The following is a 24,903-nucleotide window of genomic DNA, read 5'->3' as shown; positions in this document are numbered from 1 at the left end:
ACTTATTTCTCTTAGCAACATAATTTTTTATTTAGTAAAACCATCAAATATTCAAGTTGAAAAAACAATTGTTGATGCTGTCAGATTTTTAGAAATGCCCTGTGTGGGGCACAGACTTGTTCCTTTGGCTGTTTGAACTAACATTTGTATATAACACTGGCTGCATGAGGCATGCTCAGTTAAAAAGCTGACTTACACTTTTACCATTTGGTGACATGATTTATTTTTCTTTTATAAAATACTTTCAAATAACTCATCTCCACCCAGGGTAAGGACTGCTGCATTTCTGAAATCCCCACTGAAATTCTGCTCCTTTCAGACAGGAGAATATGCCACAGATGAAGAAGAAGATGAGGTAGGGCCCATTCTTCCTGGTGGTGACATGGCTATTGAAGTCTTTGAGCTGCCTGAGAATGAGGACATGTTTTCCCCCTCAGACCTGGACACAAGCAAGCTCAGTCATAAGTTCAAAGAGGTAAGCCAATGATCTACAAAATATTTATCTGTGCTTGTCCACTTCATTATTAAATAGTGTTTTGTTTGCATAAGATATCAAGAATAATCAATCTTCTAATGAAAGCTTTTGAATAACAGGTTTTTATGAGTCTCAGATTTCAAAGTAAAATTTCAATAGATTTCATTGCACTATCACTAATTTAAATGGCAGTTTATAAGATGCCCTACCACTGATGAATGGATTAAGAAAATGTGGTATCTATACACAATGGAATTTTATGCAGCCATGAAGAAGAACGAAATGTTATCATTCGCTGGTAAATGGATGGAATTGGAGAACATCATTCTGAGTGAGGTTAGCCTGGCCCAAAAGACCAAAAATTGTATGTTCTCCCTCATATGCAGACATTAGATCAAGGGCAAACCCAACAAGGGGATTGGACTTTGAGCACATGATAAAAGCGAGAGCACTCAAGGGAGGGGTGAGGATAGGTAAGACACCTAAAAAATTAGCTAGCATTTGTTGCTCTTAACGCAGAGAAACTAAAGCAGATACCTTAAAAGCAACTGAGGCCAATAGGAAAAGGGGACCAGGAACTAGAGAAAAGGTTAGATCAAAAAGAATTACCCTAGAAGGTAACACCCACGCACAGGAAATCAATGTGAGTCAACTCCCTGTATAGCTATCCTTATCTCAACCAGCAAAAACCCTTGTTCCTTCCTATTATTGCTTATACTCTCTCTTCAACAAAATTAGAAATAAGGGCAAAATAGTTTCTGCCGGGTATTGAGGGGGTGGGGGGGAGAGGGAGGGGACGGAGTGGGTGGTAAGGGAGGGGGTGGGGGCAGGGGGGAGAAATGACCCAAGCGTTGTATGCACATATGAATAATAAAACAATAAATAAATAAATAAATAAATGGCAGTTTATAGACACACCTAACTTGAATGTGTGATTTCATTATAAGCTCAAGTTATTTTTTTCAGTTTTACAGAAGTTTTGATACCTGCTTTCCTCTAAGGCAGTGATTTTTCTTAAAAAGGTCTCTTTTTTTTTTTCCTTTTCCTAAAACAGAAGAATCAGTTGTTATACCCAAAAAGTTAACAGAACTAACAAGGGATGGTGAAATACATAGGGAGTTACACCAGTGTGAAGCTGTCACCATATTTTGGCTTAATAAGTATAGAGAAGGAAGGAGATTCCTTTTTTGAAGAAGAACTGTTTAACACTTAAAGCTTTACAAAATGTAGCCACTGCTAAAAACTGCATCCCTGAGGCTGTTATGCTATTGAGTTCGCCCCAAGCAAGGGAGTCCATGTGATACAGTCTCAAATTCTGAAGAGGTCAGTCTCCCAAGGCAGGGAGATGTCAGAGAAGGGCCAGGAGTAGATCCTGAGTGAGCAAATGGAGATAACCATGTGAACTCTTTTTGCAAATTAACTATCAGAGCTACAACATGTAAATTGAATCAGTGGTTACTAGGTCCCCAACCAACTGACCTTTTATTGTTTAAGGGGAGCATCCTCCATTGTTGAAGATGAATGCGTCATTATTTCTATATAACCTGTAGTGTACCTTGGCAAAGGCCTATCCTATACAGCATTCCCATGTGGTCAGGTAAGAAGTACGATCCCTAGTCTCCAGTAGATGACAGAGCTAGAAGAAGGGCTCACACTCTTATAGAAGTTAGAGAGTCTTAGAAAGTAGAAATGAGATATGGAACGTTATATCCTTCATTTTGTAAATTGAACCAAAAACTGAGGGCTCCATAAATACTGTTTTAAATATGCACCATTGTGTGGCAACTGCATGATCTAAACCAGACCAGAGGTTGGCCCTCTATGCAACATTGGCCAAATCTACTTACTGCCTTTTATAAATACATAAATACATTTTTATTCTAACACAACCAGGCCCTTCTGTTTATTTGTTTGTGGCTGGTTTCAGGCTACAATAGCAAAGCTAAATTGTTGCTACACAAACTCAGTGGCCTACAAATCCTAAATTATTTGCTATCTGCCCTTCAACTGAAAAATTTTGATGACCTCAGCATATACAGCTACATGATCTGAACCCATCCGATGTGACATGACTGGTTTAATTTTAGCCTGGTTAACCAAACTTGTAGTTTTCCTTTAACTTTGGTTTTGAAGAATTAAAGATTTATCTTAATTATTATTTACTTGTAATTCTTTCTCCTTTTGTTTTGTATTTAACATATGAGTATATATTAATTTCTTCAGATAGCAACCTAAAGAATTCTATTCTATTCTAAATTCTATTCTCATGGAATTTGTGTTTTAGGCGCTGCCACTGGAACAATCTTAAGTTTACCTATGTCACTAATAGACATACCCAAACACTGTACAGCACTAGGCATTCTTTACAGGATTGTACACTGAACTGGATTAGGGAGATCACAATCCAAGGCTAGCCTGGGCAAAAAGTGGGAGACTCTACCTGAAAAATAAAGCAAAAAAGGCTGGGGTGTGGCTTAAGTAGTAGAGCACTTGCCTACTGAGTTTGAACTCCACCCAGTACCCCACCAAAATAAACAAACAAAAAAAGAAGAAAATAGCTTTTGTTAGTTTGCTAGGTTGGACTAAATGAGAAATTTTCTCCTACTTAATTCAACCATTTCTGCCTTTTATTTTATTTTTTTATTAATTTACATCACTTGCTTTCCTTAGGCATATTTGAATGTTCACATACCAACTCCTTGCACACAGTGTTTAGTTTTTTGTAATATTTTATCATTTAAATATCCAAGCAGTTACAATGATGAATTTGTATATTGTTGTGCCTTTTGCTACATATTTCACTTCCAGTGTGATTTTTCTTGTCATCACTTTGTAAATAGTCTCTGATTTTCATTTTTACTACTTCATATTCTCTTTGACCTGAATAGTTGGAGAGACAGCTTTAATTTGTAAAATTTTTATAAAGTTAATATTTTATTATGTCACAGACGATAACATTGTCCTTTCAACTTTCAATTTTTTGGAAAAATGTTTATTCTAGATTAATAGGAGTATCTATGATAAAAGTGACATTTGTTTTAGACCATCTGAATCCTTTTTTTTTTTCCTTACTTATTCCTTAGTCTAATATGCTGAGGATAGATGTATAGAGTTAAATCATACCTCATTATTATTCTTGTATCTTAAGGATTTTGATTATCTGTTTTGATGTTGTATTTAAAGTTCATCAGATATGACAATGATTTTTTTTACCTTTAAGTACACTTTATCTGACAATAATATTCTGACTACTCCTTTGCTGGACAAACACACACGTGTATAAATATGTACCTACTCTTAATAAATCCTAATTTTGGCTCTTTGTTTTAGTGTGACTTCAAAAAATATGATCTTGGAGTGCTCTTAAAGACTGTGTCTTTGAAATATTTTTGTGGGGAGGCAGTACTGTTATTCAAACTCACGGCCTCATGTTTGCTAGGCAGATGCTCTATCACTTGAGCCATGCCCCCTCTGAGTCTATATCTTTTACTAAGAAAATTTTGCCAATTTAAACTTAGTATAATTGTTATTTGATATCTAATCACTCACATCTTGTTTTATGTTTCTTTTATGCTTTTTTTTACTATAACTTAAAAAAATAAGAAAAAACGATGCCATTTAAATGCCCCATATGGAAGTTTTTGATACAGTCATAGGTTCTAAGAGAGATTGTTACTAAAATGTGGTTTTTTTGAAACGGAGTCTCACTCAACAGCCTAGGCTGGCCTTGAACTCATTTTGTAGCCTAGGGTGTCCTTGAATTTTCAGTTCTCCTGCCTCAGCTTTCCAGGTACTGGAATTGTAGGTATGCACCACCATGCCCAGCAACCTAATACATTTTTTTAAATTTATGTTTTCAGATTGCTTTAGAATACATTTGCAGCTAATACATATACTCTCAGGTTAATCAGTTTCTACTATTATTCCTTTTCTAGCATCAGTTCCTAATTCTTAAGCTTTGAATTTTTTCTAACTTCTTAGAATATATCTTTAAGAACTTTATTTGGTGTTTGTGCAGGGTATATTTTTTCATGAGCTTTTCATACCAAGAATGACATTCTGATGATCATGAAATAAAAATGATAATTAGTGGGTTTAACATTTTAATTCATAAGCTTTTTACTAAAAATATTGTAGGGTAAGCTTCACTGTGTTAGGCATATTTTGAAGGAAGTCTAACATCAACTTGGCATTTGGATGCTTCTGTTTTTTTCAGCCTATACTTAGAATTTTTTTAAATTATAGTTTCTTAAAGCAGGCCTCCTTTCATTAATTTTTCACTTTTAATATGCTTTCTTTGTTTTATGTTTATTTTTATTTTGTTTTATTTTCGGTTTAGTCTGTTAATATTTTCTTCAGTTTCTGGTTTTTTTTTTTCTATTTTTGTTACTTTTCTGGAAACACTGTCATCAATACTTATTTGCCCCCTTTTCCACGTTTGGGATTATTTCTCCAATTTGATCTGCTATATCAATGTTACTCAGTTTTTTTGCATCATTAAGTATGTTTTTAACTTCAAATTTCTTTATACTCTTTAGCACTTATAACATGATTTAGTTCTCTTATTCAAGGTTTAGTTTTCTTCCTTTCTATCCTTACTTCACCTTCTTTACTTTCTTTCATTCTGTTATTCTCATGAGTAACCTTAAGATATTTTTTAATCACAGGACACGTCATTTTCATAGGTTTGCTTGCTTATGTTTTTCCATTGATGCTCTCTTTCTTTATCTTGATACAGGTTTAGAAATGGGATTCAAAATGTTAAAAGGTGAATAATTACCAAGCACAAATACAAAACTTCTTGTTTCAAGATAAAGGGAAAACAGACCACATAGGCCAAATAACAAACTCTGTGGATCACCTGTGTCTATTTTACTCTACTTTGGAATCTACAGATGAAAGTGTGCAATGCACGTGCAATGTAGTGCACCTGCCAGCATTCTGCATTCTAATAGTTACGTTCTGAACAAGTACAGAACACTGAAGAAGTTGGACAACCTGGTTGAGGTCCCATTCCTGGGCTATATGGTAAAGGTTGTCCACCTCTCTCTCTGGACAGACTGGCTCTCAAGCAAACAGTGAGGGTAGCACAAAGTGGCCTCCTGTCATGAGAGTGAAGCTTCGGTTTTCCTGACTGTCTGGTCAGTTTCTGGTGCCATAGTTTGACTGTTAGGTGAGGTCTGAATAGATTTTTCTTAATTCAGTTTCATGACTATTCATATTCAAGGAACCCTTGTTGTTAGCTTTCACAACCATTTTGTGTTGTGAATTTTTTTTAATGTGATTTCACTGGTAACTTAGTGGGAAGCAGGCTTTATCAGGGAATGCTTGCCTGGTCCCGTCCTAAGGACTGCCTGGTGTTTCCCCTTAACTCTCCTCCCCAGGAGTCAGGGCTGTTGGCACCAGCCCAAAAACAATTCTACATTCCTTGTGAGATAAAAAAGAACTCCAAACATTGTGGTATTTTATTTACCTTTTCTGTGATGAGCTAAAACTCATCAATGCATTGGAGAATAAATAAAGTCATCTTTATGGCACTTTCCATTAACATGTAGAGAAGCTCTAAATTGTTACCTACTTAGTGGTAAGCAGATAGTTATTTTTTTAAAGGAGCTGTAATTACAGCCTGTCAACTGCATCCAGCATCTTCTTCATTAATAACCAGTTTCTGAGTACTGACCCTTAGTGACCTTGGGAAAAATTCTCGCCCTATGCTTCACTCGCTGCCCTTGGTGATGTCTTTCAGACCGGGTTGTTATCACTCAGTCAGCCTATTTCAACTTATTTTTGCATATGCTATTCCCTGAGAAAACCACGTTTGTTAGTGTAAAGATAGATGACATAAATAAACCTTTGATCAAAGAAATGGCAAAGAAATAAACCACAGCTTCATTTTAACACTACCAATGTGTTGGCAAAACCAGCATCATTTCCTTCTTTTGGTCAGCTTATACTGTTGTAAGACAGAGATCAGCCCAATACTTACAAAATAGCTGTAAAATTCTGATTCCGGTGCTGAAACTTTCTCATACAGTCCGGTGCAAATGCGAGTGATTGCTGCCCATGTAAAGTAGGAGCAGAGGATGTTGCTCTTATCTGATTATAAAATTTCTGGTACTAGAACGTTCTTAAATCTCTTCTACAAAGATAATATTTTTCACTTAAAAAATGTTTTCCATGCTTGCACAGGATAAGTAGAGTGAGTGCAGAAGTTCAAATTGAATATTTATGTTTCTGGATAAGTATGTTTCTGGTGGTTATATTTGGATTACATTGATTCAGTCAGACACACATGCTCCACATTCATCATTTTGAAAAAAATAAACAAAATATACACAGCAGGCACACCTACAGAATGTTAAATGACAGCTCCTGTTCTTTGTAGGAATTGTATCCTGGGGTGGATATCAATGGCATTCATGTTAAAGGTGACAGAAAAGATGAAAGACATTGGTCTTGTAAGTTAAGAGACACTGACTTATAATCTTTTTAGAGAGCTGCTGTAGGGAAGAGAAATCTCTTCCCAGCCACATCTCTTCTGTCAAGTTTCCTCACCCCTTTGAAAAAGCAGCTTTCTCTTCCTCTTGGATGGAAGTATCTCAAGCCCATGTTGCCCATTTTGCCTGGAAGGTTGAGCCCACAGTTGGATCTGAAAGACAATAGACCGAGTTATATCCTCTGACCTAGTCACAGAAGCCTAATGGGGCCATCTAGGAGCAAGTCCCCTCTGCCCTTTCTCTCAGCATCACCTGCAGAACTTGTCTCATGAAGTGCTGTTTATTAATCTCCCCGAAGCAGTTATCTCAAAAGTAGATTCTATGCTGTGTTCATATGTTCATATGACCAGCACAGTGTCTGGCACATTGTCTTGTTCACTAACTGATGGTTGAATTTCAGAGAGAGAGAGAGAGAGGTCTAAGATTTATTATTAGCAGCAGCTGCTTAGGCACCATCTTACATTTATGCCAGAATACTCAGAGACTGTCCAAAGTGATCCATAGTTCCCTGTCGGAGTAACAATTTCTCATCTGGGGGTGACAATGATGACATATGCCTCAGGAGTTGTGTAAGGACCAAGTGAGGAATATAGTTCCAAGCAACTCAGTTAGATCCATGGTGGAGGGAGGAACCAGAAGTAGGACAAGTCACACCTGGGACTGTTTCCCCTCCACCACTATTACTGGTGGAAAATTTTGGAAACCTGTGCTTCTCTGAACCTCTTCCCAATGAGCAATGAGACCAGCAGGACGGGTTCTGCCTTCCTCATGGAGTCATTTGCAATAACAGGGAGATAATGAAAAAGATAAAGGGTCCTACAAATGTAAGAAATTTAGTATTAGCGGAAAGACCCGTGGTCTGAGATTTCTAAAACCTGCCTTTGACAAAACTGTTAGCTCTGCAATTTGATGTAATTTCTTATTGTATAAAGTGAAAAGACTTCAGTTAGTGTATTTTTATGCTTTTCCTGCTATTAGTGATGGGTTTGTAGAAATTCTCTTAATGTAACGCAGTATTAAAAGAATCAATATGTGTAATTTTAGACCCGATGAATACTAAGAAATCTTACACTAAAACTTTTGTTCCTCTTCTGAATACACTCTGACTTCACAAAACTCATTCCACTTTCCTGAATCTAAAGAATTTAGTGGCACTTCTGAATGCTCCAGGGTCTTATCAGCTGTTCTCACCTCAGTGCTAATGGGTTCAGCTCCCTTCCTTATCCATTTTGGTAAGATGGGAAGGGGTGGGATGACTAGGCTATTTACGCTTTTATTTAGGTTTGTCCCATATATCAGCATACTAATCTAGTGTATAGATTAATAAGAAGAAAATTCTATCTTAGGACAAGAAGTTCTAGACTCTGAAACCATGGCAACTAACTTTAGGCTCATTGTTTTATAAATGTCACACCTATAATTCAGCTCTCTCATTTCCATTTGGGAAACTGAGGTCCAGAGAAGCAACTTACAGAGGTCACGGTGATCTGAGTAAAGAAAGTCCAAAGTTTCAACAAGTCGCAGGCCATAGCCTTGGTTAGCCTATGGGGAGTTAAATCACTAAGAAAATGAATTCTGGCCCTTGCCCCCAGTACAGTGTCATTGTGAAATAGGCCGTTTTCATTTCTTGCTACTCCACAAATAGAGCCAGAAGTGTGCAGCCTTTAACACTTTTAACTTGGAGGTCGAATTGAGTAGAACTTGAGTTGTTTAGGTCATTCTTCTGGTCCTGGCTGACTTTATTGAGGAATTATTCTGTGTTGGCCATTGTGCTAAGTACTTTACGTGGCTTATCTCATCTCATCTTCCAATAAGGAAGGCTACAAACTATGAGGAACAGCATTTTGGAGGCAAGGAAAACAATGGTAAGAGAGATTAAGTAATTTTCCTACACCATGCAGCTAGGGCACAGTAAATCTGAGATGAATTCAATCAGTCTGATTTATAACTCTTCACACTTGACATGTAGTAGAAAGAACTAGGAGATGTTCCCGCCAATAACTGTTGTAAGTACTCCAAAGTCACCTAGGTGCAAGGATTTGCTGGATAAAGTGTTATCTTCACGACATCTTGCACATAGCAGCACCTCAATACATACCTGTTATGTTCAATCTAATTTTTTGAGAAAAACAGCATTGGACCAGAGCCAAAAAAATCCAGAAGGTACAGGTTCTAGTCCTGATTTGGTTTTGTTGTTGTTTGGCTTTTGGAGTTTTTGTTTTTTGTTTTTTTGGTTCAGAGCCTCACACTTGCTAGGCAGGCACTCTACTACTTCCCCAGCCCTCTAGTTCTGATTTTAATGTGATTCACTGTGAACAGTAGACAAGTCAGTTATCTATGTGAGCGTAGTTTCCCAACATCAGCGAGTTCAGAAGTATCAGGATTCTGCTTTTGTGTGTCCCCCACGGGGCCCACAGTTGGAGGACCCGCTGGGCATTGAAACTGTCTAGCTGATGGCCTGGCATTGGCAGGCTCCGGAATACATCTAGACCAGGCCCTTGAGTGGAAAGGAGTTGCTGGGAGTTTGGAGCAACATTGCTATGTCTTTTGTATGGTCCTTCACTGACAAAAATTGTGATAGGTTCTTCGCCGGGCACACTAGTGCTCTGAGCAGCTACTAAAGGTAGGTGAGTGAGAGTTGTATCAGTAAGACTCTGGGCCTCCTAGGAAGGAAGACTCCTTACTCTCCAGCAGACTCTCAGAGCACAGAAGCCCACAGGATCCAGTGACTATGAAGGAGTAACAACCACCTCAGTCAGATGTCCAGAGTGACCAGGACAGAAAGAGTGAAAGAAACAAGGCATGGGAGTGGCACAGTCCAATTTAAAACAGTTTCAGGGTCACCCTGTGCAGCAGAGCTAAGGTCCTGCAGTCTACATAGTCTCGCATATGGCAGAACTGGAACCTCAGGTTCTCGGCTGTTAGCCATCAGCACTGACCTCTCCTGGATTCTCCTTCTTGCCCTTATTATCATTCCCACATGCCCCTACTCACCCAGTAAAACAAGGAATACAAGTTGAAAACCCAAAAGAGGTGCTGTGGCTCCAAGGGATCCCACTACTATTCTAGAGCTCCCCATTTCAGTCCTACTGTTGGCAGCTTCCTTACTTCTGATAAGAAAACTTCTTAGCCTTACTTGATTACAGAAGTACTTCAAGTTTCGGATAAGTCTCTTGTGTTAGAGTCCTACATCAAAAATGCTCTGAAAACAGGCCTCTGTGTAAGTTTGCGGCAAAGTAATTTGGTGGTCCAACCTGATCAAATGTGACAGGATGCTTGCTGTTCACAGTCTTTACACACCTCACTTACTGGCCACGTTCATATACTTGAGAGTAAGAAAAAATTCATGTGTTTGGTGGCAGAGTCTCAGCAGACCCACTGCAGGTCATGTGCCAGTTGATGGAAGAGGCGTATCTCTAAAATTGGGAAAATTCTGAATTCCAGAGCCAGCCAGATACAGGGAGAGAAAAGAAATTGTGGCCCCACAAATTATGTTCCTTAAACTTGGGGGTGTTTATTTATCCTTGAAGGAATAATTCATTGATTGTTCTTGCATAAGCTCTTTTAATACAAGCAGATCTTTTGGAGGACAGAAGTCTGGATCTGTTTTTTCCTGAAATTAAAACAAAAATGGTACATTTCACTATGGAACTGCATCTTCCTTCCCCCTTTGCAGTTAGCTGCTGGTTAAAATGTGCGAGTGATTCACGGAGCCATGGTGCCACCTATCCTCCCGATGTGGAATTGCATGTTTATTCTGCCCTCTGCCAACTGACTTGCAGGCTTACACCTTTCAGTCCTCTAGACTTGGCATAGAAGCTGTTCCTTGACACTAAGATCATAAAGGCAGAGCTGCAAAAAGGGCAAGAAATATGTTTTCTTCTCCTTGGTCCCTGAGCACTTAAACTAGGAACCTAAGCTGATGTTAGGAAGTGTGAGCCATAAACTTTGTGTTTAATTAGTTTGCACCCTATGAGTCATTTTACACACTGGACATTTTAATTTACAACCTGCTGCATTGCAGTACTTTTCTAGGGTTTTTACTATGTAATAAGGTTTCTCTTAGCTGCAGAGACTTTAAAAATGTAGGTAACTCTTAGTTGAGATTTTTTTCTTTTCAATTTTCAGTTACAAATCAAGCATGCAGTTACAGAAGCAGAGATTCAAAAATTGAAGACAAAGGTAAGCACCAATACATGGTACTTGAATTGTACTCTCTAAGCCTCAAAACTAAAGGGTTTGTTCCTGTGCATTTGAAAGAATAAGAATGGGAAAGATTCATTTCCCCTGGTAGGTGCAGAGACAAACATATTTGCATATCTCTCAGTGAAAATAACATGATATTTGATATTTTTAATCTATATTTATGTATTTGCACATATGTGGCCAATTCCCCTTAGAGTTCTTAATAAAATAGCATTTTTTAATGAGTTAGGCATCTGAAGTATGTTTTAATCACTAATTCCATGAGTATCGGCTGACATATCGTATCTCCATTTCTTTTACTTTATTATAAATAGATCTAACCATTTATTCATTGTTAGCTTATCCACCAGAAACATTGTCTTAAGTATAGCCCATTACTTTTGATAAAAAATAATTTCTAAGAATTAAATTACTTAAAAATAATTATAAATAATTACAGACTTACTCCTAGAAATAATTATAAGCATGTTATAAATTTAATATAATACATTGCATTATTCATTTTTGGCACAAAGTATTACTAAAAAAAATTTTTTTTGATGGTACTAGGGTTTGAATTTAGAACATTGCCCTTGCCAGGCAGGTACTCTAAATGCTTGAGCCACACCCCCCAGCCTCAAATTTTTAAATAACTTTAGTTTGCATTATTTAAATTCATGGGGAAGAAAGTCTTGATTAAAGGGATTGTGTATTAGTCTCTGTGTGTGTATGTATATATATAATTCAATATTGTATGAGATATTTCAATTGTGTTTAGTTGTAGCAAAAACTTAATTTCCAAGATTTAAAAGTATCTTTCGAATTACTTTAAAACAGTATTTTTATTGCTTCTATAATCTTTTTTAAATTAAGACATAATTGTTCTCCCACCACTAATTACCTGTTCTCTTATTCACATTGAACACTTGCTTTGGTTTTTGCCCGGGTTTTACATGGAGCTGAATTAGCAAGGCTATTTTGGTTAAATGGTAATCTCAGCTAATCTGCTCTGGAGCTCTTTGGTGAAAACATATCTGTACCTCATTCATGATGTCAGCCTAGCACTGTGAATAGTAATTCTTAAATTAGTAGGTGATTGGTAAATAAGCAACTTGTCACAAAATGTTGCTTAATAAAAGATGCAGTTTTTTAAAAAAAAAACTAGTCCTGTTTTAAATTGAAATTGTTTCTTGACAAAGGTTTTCCCGTGATTTAAATACTTTAATGGAGCTTAGGTGTTAGACTATAAATATTTCATGTAGAAAACACCATAAATTAGTATTTTTCTTATTTCTAATTTTGAAGTCGTTTTGGCTGTTTTTTTATTTGTAATCTGTTTGACAAATGTATTTAGTTTAAATTTTACATAAAAATGCAACTATGTATATATATTTATGTGAATATATATTTTTGCATTTGCTGAATGCAGTCTGATTTTGGAATATCTTGCTTTTGAACATTGAGCTATAATGACTTGCATCTTTTTAGACTTTAAAGAAGACAGGAAGTAGATAAAGTGCTAGATTGAAAAACAGATAGTTGTGAATAAGTGACTCACCTAAGTGGTCAATCTTCAATTTCTGTAAAAATGAGAGTGTTCGACTAGTATGGCTTCAATTATAAGGGAACGTGGAAGCAGAAACTACAAACAGCCTTTCTGTTCCATTAGAGTTTTTACTTAATCAACAAGCATTTATATTTTTACTTACAATTATCTCTTTTACACTTTTATGTGAATTGAACTTTATGAAGATCTAGAAATTCATCATGCTGCCTATAATATAATGAGCTACAGATTATGTTCGTATAAATTGAAATAAAGGGCCTAATATCATCAAGAGGGTGAAAAGCAAAGTAATAATAGCTAACAGTTGTCAAAAGATTATTATGCTCACAGAGATATTCTAAGCACACTGGTGTGTTATATCACAATTCTGTTAAATAGGAGATACGGCTTGGAGAATTTCAATTACCTGCCCACGCTTTCAGGGTCAATGATGGCAGAAGTGGGATTCAAATCTAAGCTGATTGACTCCAAAGTCCCCTTCTTAACATTACACCAAATTGCGATTCTACACCTCTCATCTGACCTCTCCCCCACTCCCTTTTAAGTTAATTTTTTCTTATCACCTTACATTAAAAAAAAATCTATCAAAGAAAATCTGCTGACATTCATAGACATAGGCAGTCAAACTCTAAAATATCTTTTCCTGCTTACAGATTTTCAAACCACATGATGTAAAGGAAAGTTTGTGGGAGTTGGAATCAAATCCATGTTTTTATCGTTTATCAAACATGTGGCCTTAGGCAAATCATTTCACTTTTCAAGACTTCCGTTTATCCTGTATGGGACTATGGAAATAATAATTGCTTTTCTTATCTCAAGGTGTCTTGATGATTATGTGTGACAATGGGATTTAATCCAAAGCATGCTATAAAGATGTGAGAGATTTTTGCTACAGACCTACCCAAGTTCTTCTTGCCTTTCTTTAGCTGCAAGCAGCAGAAAATGAGAAAGTAAGGTGGGAGCTAGAAAAAACCCAACTCCAACAGAACATAGAAGAGAATAAAGAAAGAATGCTGAAGTTGGAAAGCTACTGGATTGAGGCTCAAACATTATGCCACACAGTGAATGAGCACCTCAAAGAGACTCAGAGCCAGTACCAGGCCTTGGAAAAGAAATACAACAAAGCAAAGAAACTGATCAAGGATTTTCAGCAAAAGTAAGCAGTGTCTAATGACTAAAGAATAGTTATTCAGATCTAAAGAAGACTTATATTCAGTAACTTGGTAATACCTAATGGAAAGGAAAAGATGATCTCAGGATTTTCTCTTTCAGAAACATAGTCATTTGGACATAAGTTTTGGACATAGTCATTGTATTTTAGAAATTACTTCTATGAAGTTATTTTTTTTTAATAGGAGAGTATGGTTTGTGTGCAGCCGTTTGCCTCCTAGTGTTTTTGATTACCATTGATAGTAACTGTTAATACATTCAGTTTCTTTGTTCTGGAAACGCCTCTGTGATTTAGAAGCACAAAGCCCAGCTGAAGTGGTGCAGAAAAGACTGACTTGGATATTGTGCATGTGAAGCAGCAGTCGGGGCCTTGGCCAGGCTGCTTCTATCTGTGTTCTTAGAACCAGTCATTGCGGAAATCTCCTACTACAGACAGTGTTAATATTGACTGGCGGGTTCCCCACCCTGCCCAGCCACCTTTCTTAACTGTTGAGGGATCACCAGGGTCCCTGTTAGCTACAATGGGAGAGGCCATGCTGCACTCTGCTGTTGCCTGTCAGTAGTTCTCTTCTGAGCTATAGCTGCTTTGCTTCCATCTCCTGGATGGTGATGTCATGTGAGGGGGATGATAGGGATGATTTCTTCTAGAGTTTTTTATTAGTTTTTCTGGCTAGCTTGAATGAAAATGTAGTGCCGGTACCTTTTCTGGTCTTCCATGCTAAGTCTGCGAAGCTCAGTACATGTGTCAGATTCACCACATCTCTATTTCTTATCATGGAAATAATATTTTTAATATTTAGGAGAGATTGCTATAAGACATATAAGGCATAATTGCTCTTTGTTGCTGTGAATTCAGCACGTCAGTATCTTTTTTGTCAATAATACCAGATCTAAGTCTCTTCCATGTAATAATTTTATAATAAAATTCACCAAATTTGTGTATTCTGTTCTAGGCTCTCAGAATGGAGGTATTTCTCCTTCTCCCGATATCATCTTTAGGTGTGTGAGTGAGGGCTTCCCTCCATGCTTCTGACCTACCCAGTCCCCTCCCGCGACATCCATAGAAAGAAAGTTATTATGGTTATCTTTTTTCAACTCTTAGCATCAGTTCCTTCAGTTTACTTATATATATATGACATCGGAAATACGAACCATTCCTACCTGACATGTAATTACCTCCACTAAGTTACCCAAGGTGGGTCATTAGCACAGTAGCTACTACCTAATGGGTACCCTAGAATCAGGAGCTATGAATGAAACTCATAAGCAGAATCAAAACAGTTTCCTCTATTTTGTGACCCATTAAAGATGTTTTATTTTCTTTCATTACCACAGCTTTTTCTTTAGCTATGTTTCAGTTTTATTTATTTAAGTAACTGTCTACTTGTTCATCCCACTCTGCAGTATGACTTCAGATAAGAACATTCACATTTGTTACAATCAAATCTTTTATTTTTCTTTTTTAAGAGAGCTAGATTTCATCAAAAGACAGGAAGTAGAAAGGAAGAAAATAGAAGATTTGGAAAAAGCTCATCTTGTGGAAGTTCAGCGTCTACAAGTGCAGGTGAGTCGTGTTCTCAAACATGCAAAGTAGTGAGATCGTTTGGCCTGGTACTGGGAGAGGAGTGCTGGATTAGTTTCTGAATGAATGGGTTTTGTTTTTCTAGATTAGAGACTTGGAAGCTGAAGTGTTCAGACTACTGAAGCAAAACGGGACTCAAGTCAACAATAACAACAACATCTTTGAGAGAAGAACATCTCTCAGTGAAGTCTCAAAAACAGACACCATGGAGAATGTGGATGTCAAGCAAACATCATGTCAGGATGGCCTAAGCCAAGGTTTGTTTAACCCAACCTCAAAAAGATCATTTTTAATGACTATGTCATTTGGACTTTTTTCTTTTTCTGACCCAGATTCAAATGCTAAAAATGCTTTTCTACTCTGGGAAAGAAGAAAAGTCTCATAAAAATGGGAGTCTCTCATCTTAGCTTTTACTTTATTAAAAATAAATGCTTTAGGACTTTTGGAGTTGCTCAAGTGGTAGAGTGTCTGCCTAGCAAGCACGAGGCCCTGAGTTCAAACCTCAGTCCTGCCTTCCTCAAAATAAATGAATAAATAAAAACTTTAATGTAAAACAGTGAACGAAATCCCAACTAAAGACAAACCAAGTATTATTTTTAAACCATTAGAAAACTGCTGTACTTTATAAATTGCCTTAAAAACGGTATCTCATCTAGGATGAGCCTCACTGTTTATATGTATTAATGAATTAAGACTTAGAATGTCTCAGTCCTTAGAAGAGAGATTCTGTTCTTGACATCTTGTCAAGGAGGCCAACTACCTGTTTCTGTCACATGGAACTCATTTAGTTAAAAGTTCCATTCAGTTTTGTTGTGCTTTTACCTTGGTGTCCTGTGTGTGCTCCTCACATCTTCCCCGTCCAAGACCAAATAAAACCAAACACTGGATTGAATACAACAACTGTAAATAAGTCACTTATTTTCTCACACACACACATGTTGCCCTGCACAGACTGTGTGTATATGAAGGTGAATTAGTGTTTTAACATTTGTGGCACATTCATAAATTAGAAAATATGTAAGAATTCATAAAGATAAATATGCAGAAGATAGGAAACTTGGTTTCACTTTCTTTGGAAAGTGAAAAAGAATAGTGCTCGGCAGGATTGTGCTTCATCAGCGACTCACGGGCAGCAATTTGTCATGTAGGAAAACCCTGTTAATAATGAGCTCTTTCATTTTTTGATGCTCTTTCTCACTTACTAAAATGTCTCCAGTGAGACTTTCCTGATAAACAAGTGTTTATATCCTAGTTTTAGAACTAACCTCTTACCATTAACAATGAAAAGTGTTGGAAATGTTCATTTAAAATGAAACTGATATCTAGAGATTTGAATCCAGTCATTAGGTTTATGTCTTTCTGGTGGGTTTTCCCTAAATAGGATATAATTTATAAATAACAAAGCATATAGATATGCCTATATTAAATAATAGCGGCCTCTCAGGCAGCTCAATGAGGAGGATTTAGCACCAGCATTAAAACTAAAAGAGAAGCTGTGTGACTTCGGTAAGATCATTCACCTTCTCTGAGTTGGCTTTACCATGTATAATATAAAAATAGTGATAATTCATTCTTCTGTGCCTTACTGGCATATTTTTGAGGCTATATGACTTAGTCTGTGAGGCCAAAAAAAAAAAAGTAGTTTTATGAGAACTTATGGAATTACAGTTTTTATACCTGGAGCACTGTATGATTGGTATCTTAAAAAAAAATCAGAAACCAAACTACTGTGGGTTTTTTACCCTTTGAATGTTTTAACTTTAAAGTTAATTGTAGTTTATTTTAAATACATGTTCTCACCGTGATGTGCACAGCATATGCTCAGTAACCCATAACTTTTCATTACTATTCATTTCTTCCCATTTAGAAATCTGTATTTTGTCAAACCTGTAATTAATAATATTTATTAAATTATGTGACTGCCGAAGATCAACAAACTATACTATTAACATGCTGATTTGGATCAAAACCTTGCGTTTCTTTTGAACCCTTTTCCTATTCCACACCCCCATTCTGCCACATCATTATCTGTTTCCCTAGCAACACTGAGGGCTCACAGTGAGGCGCAGAGGCTAATTCTTAATGAAACCCATCCATGCTTTGCACTAGAGGTGGAATCTGTCATCCCAGACTTTAGTAGCACACATATTAGGTGCTGCTGAGAACAGTCAGTGATAGATCTCCTTGAATTTCAATTGCTTGATCACTAAACTAAAATGGTTTGGTCAGTAGCTAGATAGAATGCTCTGGAAAGCACTTTTCTAAATTGATCCTTTGCTTCTGTTGCTAGGGAACACTGAAGTACTACAGGTTTTGAAAGGAGAGGAAGGCTGCAGACCTAACAGGCCATTCAGTATTAAAAGGTGCCTTGTCACTCTATGTAACTGCAAGGTACAGGACTTGCAGTAAGTTCCCCAGACTGGTACCTGTTAGGCTCAGTGCCATCTACCTCACCTCTGGGGACCGTCCAGTTCTCATCTGCTTTCTGAGCTCTAGAGTGTTAAGACAGGGTGGGTAGCAAGTTTGGGGCCTCAAGGCAGCTCATGAACCAAAAGGATTGTCAATGACAGGTCAACAAAACTATGTCAGAATAAAGAGAAGAGGGAAGAAGGAGAGGAGGAAGAAAGGTAAGGGGAGAAAGGAGGAAGGCTTAGCATCCATTCATCATGTATATTCTTACCTTCTAGAACAGAGCTTCCTGACTAGAACTGGATAATAGCGTGACTCTTAATATTGAATTATTGCACATTTTTGAGTAATGAAACAATTTCCAAACCATACAAAAATTTGCAGTTAACATTAGCTTTGAACACTATCATATGGCTCTCTATCTAAACTAAGCCAGTACAAGTATTTCACTAAAATTTTGATAAGGATTACACATACAAATTCATCATTTAATATTGCTAACACTTTATTCTTATCATAATTACATAAAGCAAATGGAATGATTCTTTTTCTCGCCAAGAGCTATCTATAGCAGATCCCAAATCCTTCCTATTTATACCAATATGCTGGTCAAATGTTATTTTCCATGTGTGCCAGGACAGGAGAAAATTATAATTCTGTCCAACTGCCATGGTTCCTGATTGTCATTCACTGATACCTCAGTGACAACATAACAGTTCTCTCTCCCTGTACCCAAGACCATGAAATGACAGCACCTTTGGTGGCTGGCCAGTTAATCATCAGGATTAGAATAAGAGCAGAGAACAGGCAAGTTAGAGAGGTTGAGGTATTGTAAGCTTAACTTGGTTAGATTTCCTAGAAAAGACACTGAAATATAACATGTTCATCCTGAGCAGCTAGATATTTCAGGATCCCCTTGATGATACTGTTTCTCCTTCAGAGATTATAAAGTCTGTTTTATTAGAGCAGGATTATGCATGTTCCTTAGGGATACTGAAACACTAGGCCCAATAGTTGGAAGTTATAGATGAAGGCAGATTTTTACTAGACTATCATCACAGATCAGAAATAAGTACAATACTATTTAAAAAGTTATTTTGAACACCAAATCCCGGCATATTTTAGTTGGTGCATTGACTTGGTAGAAAGTGCCAGGCTTTGACAAGAATGTAACAAGGTATATAATTTGTAGGGGACTGGGATTAAGGGTGTAAAAGAGGAAGGGTTAGTAAGAGACAAAATTAGAATGGAAGGCATTATATAAGAGATGAGGGAGTTCCGAGAAGAGAAAAATTGCATAGAATTAGAATGATTTTTTTCCTAAATCTGAGAAAAGTGGGATCATTCGAAGTGGCATGGAGGTCTTTTTGGAGTAAAAGCACTGTCTAAAGAAGAGTTGGCACATAGTTTGTAACTGTTGTGACCCACAGCAGTTTTGAGGTAACCAGAAACTGAGTTGTCTGTGGGGTTGTGAAGCCATTCACAGATCAGAGATCACTGTGAACTTTGGGTATTGCTGCCCATACCAACTCAACTTACGTACTCAGCCAGCAGCTCACTAGTCAGATAATACTGCATGCTGTCTTCCCCAAAGCATGCACACAGAAGGCTGGGTACACAACTTCCTTTCTTTAGTTACCTAACTATATTTAAGTATCAACTCTTTCACCTTTTAATTGTGTGACTACAAATAAGTTATTTTATTTGCTTGGTCTTATAAGAATGGAATAATTAGGAACTGTAAAATTTACCATGTTGATATGAGGATTAGATAGAAACTGTTAGTTAAGTACTTTGTGCAGAACATGGTACATGGAGCCAGTGCTTCCCATCACGATAACGTTAATAGCAAATGCAGCACAGAGCAATGTAACTGGGCCATTGTAGCAATCCTGAAATAGCTTTAGCGACTGAGAAGCACCATTAACTGTTTCGTTTGACTTAAAATTTCTATAAGCTTCATGAAATAATGAAATGTGACAAAGACCTAATCAAAATTAGTCCTGCCTGGCACAGTGTATTCTCTTGAATAAGTGGGTTGCTTTAATGATACTAATTAACATTGGAGAGATTCTAAACCATTACCAAAATAAAGGTACCCCCCTTGTAAGAACAAAATGCAGCAAAACAATGTCCTGGTTTCTACAAGAACCTGGCACTTGACACACAAAGCTGGCAGAATGAGCAGCTGGTGCCAGGCAGAGTTCAGATTGCACAAACTCACTCAGCAGAGTGTCTCAGGCACCTGTGCCACAGAATTTTCTCTAACAAACAGAAAGGCTTAGTTCCTTTGTAGCATTTTGTTGTAGTTGGTTTTGGTTTTGAGACAGGATGTCACTATGTAGCCAGACTGGCCTTAAACTCATGATCCCCCTTCTTCAGCCTCTGGAGCACTACAATTATGTCATATGTCACCACATCTGACTATAGAGTTCTTTTACAATATCTTAGAAGATGTATAGAATCCCAAGGGCCCACTTCTACTTTCTCTCTTGGCATCTATTTTTGTGATCACCAGACATAACCTTATCAGACCAAGTACCAGGTGAATGAAGTCCATGCTTTGAATTTTTTTTTTTTTTTTTTTTTTTTTTTTTGTGGTACTGGGGCTTGAACATAGGGCCTTCACCTCGAGTCACTCCACAGCCCTATTTTTGTGAAGGGTTTTTCGAGAAAGGTTCTTGAGAACTTTTTGCCCTGAGCTGGCTTCAAACTTCGATCCTTCTGATCTCTGCTTCCTGAGTAGCTAGGATTACAAGTGTGAGTCACTGGCACCTAGCTGAAATTTTATAATTAGCACTGATCTTAATTTATAACCAGGTAAGGCTTGGGAATGGGAAAACCTCTCCCTGTAAGTTAAGAAAACTAGAGTTTTAATGGATTTCACTAATAATAGGATACCACTTATAAATAGTGCTGCAATGAACTGTTGTATGCATATGGCATTCTGTTTCCCTGATATATTTTTTAGATAGGTTTCTGGAAGTAGAATTATTGAATTAAAAAGCAGATTATTTAAAAGCCTAAATAATTCCAAATGGAATAAATAAAAATTAATCTATACTTGGTGACATTAGAATGGAACACTAAAGACAGTGAAAATTCTGGAACTATCCAGGAATTAAAAATATTCAATGAAAAAGATTATACTAAAACACAGTGGCATCAAAAATGGAACCCAGAGGACAGTGTCATCAAAGGACTGAGAGAAAAATAGTAGCCAATCTATTTAACAGAAGTGTTTTAATTTAAAAATCAGAAAGAAAGCCAGGCATAGTGGTACATATCTGTAATGTCAGCCTTGGGAGTCTGAGGCGGGAGGATCTCAAGTTTGAGGCTTACATAGGGAGACCTTATCTCAGCAAATCAAAACAAACCAAACAATTTAAATTAAAATAAGATAAGATAAAATAGAACAACATTTCAGAAAAGCTAAACCTAATCATTTTCCACTAATAAGCTCTCAGTAAAACTACTAAAAGATATACTTCAAAAGGAAGAAAAATGATTCAGGAATGATCTCAAGACTCAAGACAGATTATTGAAAAAAACATTTGCATCAAAAACTGTTAAATATCCTAAGTAAATATTAACAGGCCAAATCCAGAAATGTAATTAAAAATAAAATTTATCATAACCAACTGTGTCTATGCAAAGAACACAAAGTTGGTTTAAAATTAGAAAACCTCTTAGAATTCACACATTGCTAGAAGAAGAATGAATATAATTACCTGAGTGGGTAAAGACAAACATTTAATAAAATGTAATACTTATTCATAATAACAAGCTTTATCCCCAGTATAACTTAGAGAAACTTCCTTACCTTGATACTGTGAGGCAGCAAAAAGCTCTGTTAAACATAGCAAGTAGCAAACTGTTGAAATCAAAAATTCCCTTTGCAATTAAAAATGCTTTCAGAGTGTCACTGCTAAATGGATATTACCTCTTCTAGGCAGTATTGATCCAGAAGTTTTAGCAAGTACTACCAGACAAGCAAAAGTAAAGAGTTAAGGGATAAAAGGAGTAGAAAGAAAGAGCAAGATCGTCATTGTTCGCTGATTTTTTTAAAAAATTGAATAAATAAAAATACTCAAAAGTCTGTGAATCATAAGAATTTAGCAAGGTAGATGAGTCTAAGAATCATTAAAAATCAGTCAATCCACCAAACAGAATGCAGTTTTTTGCAACATACCATTTAAAATAGCAATATACAAATATATATACAGGTTTATAAACAAATATATATACATATATATATGTAATAGCCAGTAAAGAATTTAACAAAAGATGCTGAAGACCCTTGGGAAGGAATATGTTAAAGAAGATGAATATAAATAATAAGAAAAAGAAAACCTCAGTATTTTTTAAAAATGCCCTATGCTAAATTAATCTATGTATTTCATACAATTTCAATCAGAATTTGAGCAAAGTTTGTTTTTTTCTTTAAATCATCTTTAGAATTAGGTGTTTGTATATGGATGAACAATTTGGCCCAGAATAGTCAAAACATTCCTGAGGAACAATAAGATGATCCAGGCACTGGATCCCTTATGAAATGAAAGTGATGAAGATGGTGTGTGTGATGCCTCAGCAGTTGACAAGTAGGTTGGCACAACAGAGCCCAGAAACTCTGGTGCATTAGTGTCACTGTGACAGTAACACAGAACTACCCTGCAGACCTGTAGGGAAAGGATGAACTAAAATTGTTCTGGGAAAATTGACCATCCATACAGAAAAAATGAAATTGGGCCCACCACACATAATCATGAAATAAGTTCCAAATGGATTAAAGTCTCAAGTATTAATGACAAAAATATCTAAAACTTTTAGAAAAAAATATAAAATATTGTAAAGATTTCTTTTAAAAATTCTAAATTGTAAGAAGAATGAGTTTGATCAAAGTAATATTAAGAAAATCTGGTCATCATTTAAAGAACATGAGAAGTCAAATATTGACAGAGGTAATTATAACATATATAACTAAAAAATACTGTTGTCAGTAATATATTAAGATCTCACACCAATCAGAAGAAAACACAACTAACAATAGAAAAATGGACAAAACACGTAAGTAAGCAGTTGGCAAGAGAAAACCCAAAGATGAGCAAAAAGTGTTTACCCTCATTAGTAAAAAAGAAATGATTGTCAAAGATAAACTTTGACAGTAATATGTGATAGCCAGCCTGTTGGGGAGAAAGGAGAATTCTTACAATTATTTTGTTAAAATAATATGGTATTATCTACAGAAATGGAAAGTTGTGCAAATTCTGTGGCCCAACAAGTTACTTTGATGTGTATGTTCATCCTCTAGAAGCTCTTGCCAATGTGTACCAAAAGATGGGTTAAAAAATGTTCACCCCTGCGTCTGGGGATGTAGCTCAGTGGTAGAGAACTTTGCCTAACATGTGCACAGTCCTGGGTTCAATCCCCAGCACCGCGCGTGCACACACACACACACACACACTCTCTCTCTCTCTCTCTCTCTCTCTCTCTCTCTCTCTCTCTCTCTCACAACATCACTGAAACATTGTTCCTAATAACTGCAGTTGAACATGAATTAATGCTAGTCACACTTTTCAACATAACATTGAACAAACAAAAACACAATTTACAGAATGTCATGTACAATTCATTACCATGTTTAGGAGGAAGCAAAACTAATTAATATATTCTTTAGGGATGCATTCATAGCATAATTAGGGAAAAAAAAGCAAGGGCTTTGAAATCAGCACTAATTTTATTGTGTAGGCTTGATGGAGGTACTTAAGTATCTTCTTTTTCATTTTTCATGTGACATACATTTTTGTATAAATAAAATATTTTAAAATGGAATTTTAAGCAAAATAATTGGAAAGTAAGAATGAAAAAACACACTTAAAAATTAGGCTTAGAGTATTAGTTTAAGTTTTATTGAGGAAAAAAGTCTAGCACCAGCCAGACATTTATATCAATAGGATGTCCCTGAGGTCACTGGATTCTCTTGATCCTCAATGTTAGTGACTCTTTTCAGACACCTGTGGATTTAAGTCAAGCTAGACCCTTACCACTACATCTGATTTATTTTCTGATAGTGTTTGAGAGTACATTAAGCATTCACTTTTAGCACTGTAATCTAGAATTTTAAAATAAAGTTAAAGGCATGATGAAAGTCAGAATTCCCTAAATGGAAAGTCATTGCAAGGAAAGTGAATGCTTTCCGGAGTGTGCCGCACGAGAGCAGCAGGCACAAGACAACGAGGTTATTATTCCAAGTTGTCACATTGTTTAAGATTGGGGCAGGGAGAATTCTGGGATAGATTCAGTCTTTTAAAAGTCATGTGTACAAATACATTTTCTTAGTAAACTTCTACAATTTTTATTTTTCTAAATAAGTTATTTTCAATGCTTTTTAATCCCAGCATATAATTCAGACTATGAAATATTGATTTTCACTAATTAAAAGGTGAACATTGCTGATAAATCGCTATGGAAAAATTTAATGAACAAGCCAAATGAATGAGGAATCAATATTTATTGATCATTTTCTGGCACATCATTAAAGCTAAAATCTGTCCTCTTACTCAAAAAATAAAGCACATAAGTTGCCTGCCTACTATTGTGCAAGTTTTGAATATGTACTCATGTACACCATTAAAACTTTTGTTGCCAAATCAGTAAAACATTCAAAAGGAGGTATTCAGCAAAATGATGGCTCTCTTTGGTTCACATTTCTCATAGTGTCTTTATAATTTCATGGAAGTCACCAGACCTTTCAGTCATAGTGAGATAGATCCTAGTATTAGAAGATATCTAAGAAGTAGGCCAGAGGTGTGGCTCAAATGATGCTATGCTTGCCTAGCATGCATGAGGCTCTAGGTTCAATTCCTAGTATACCTTGAAAAGAAAAAAAGATGTTTGAAGTTGGTTTAGTTGATGACACAAAGTTATTTTGTTAGAATGCACTTTAACTTAGTAATTTTCTGTTCATTTTAGGAAAAATTATTTCATTTTTGCTTTTGAATTTTATTTGCTTTTAGTA

The 24,903-nt window shown here is 36.4% G+C and overlaps 1 protein-coding gene across 3 annotated transcripts in view; it reads left to right on the top strand.

Annotated features, from left to right (window-relative positions):
• Positions 1-24,903, top strand: part of Ppp1r9a (protein phosphatase 1 regulatory subunit 9A) — a 282,034-nt gene that overhangs the window by 217,514 nt on the left and 39,617 nt on the right. For all 3 annotated transcript variants that reach the window (XM_074064722.1, XM_074064721.1, XM_074064723.1), the window contains 5 exons: positions 320-475; positions 11,101-11,154; positions 13,651-13,880; positions 15,362-15,458; positions 15,562-15,733. In XM_074064722.1, coding sequence (XP_073920823.1) covers positions 320-475; positions 11,101-11,154; positions 13,651-13,880; positions 15,362-15,458; positions 15,562-15,733 — 709 coding nt within the window. The remainder of the gene's footprint in view (positions 1-319; positions 476-11,100; positions 11,155-13,650; positions 13,881-15,361; positions 15,459-15,561; positions 15,734-24,903) is intronic.

This window comes from Castor canadensis, chromosome 2 (genome assembly GCF_047511655.1).
Source record: "Castor canadensis chromosome 2, mCasCan1.hap1v2, whole genome shotgun sequence".
NCBI classification, from domain to species: domain Eukaryota; kingdom Metazoa; phylum Chordata; class Mammalia; order Rodentia; family Castoridae; genus Castor; species Castor canadensis.
This window is presented reverse-complemented; position numbering and strand designations above follow the sequence as displayed.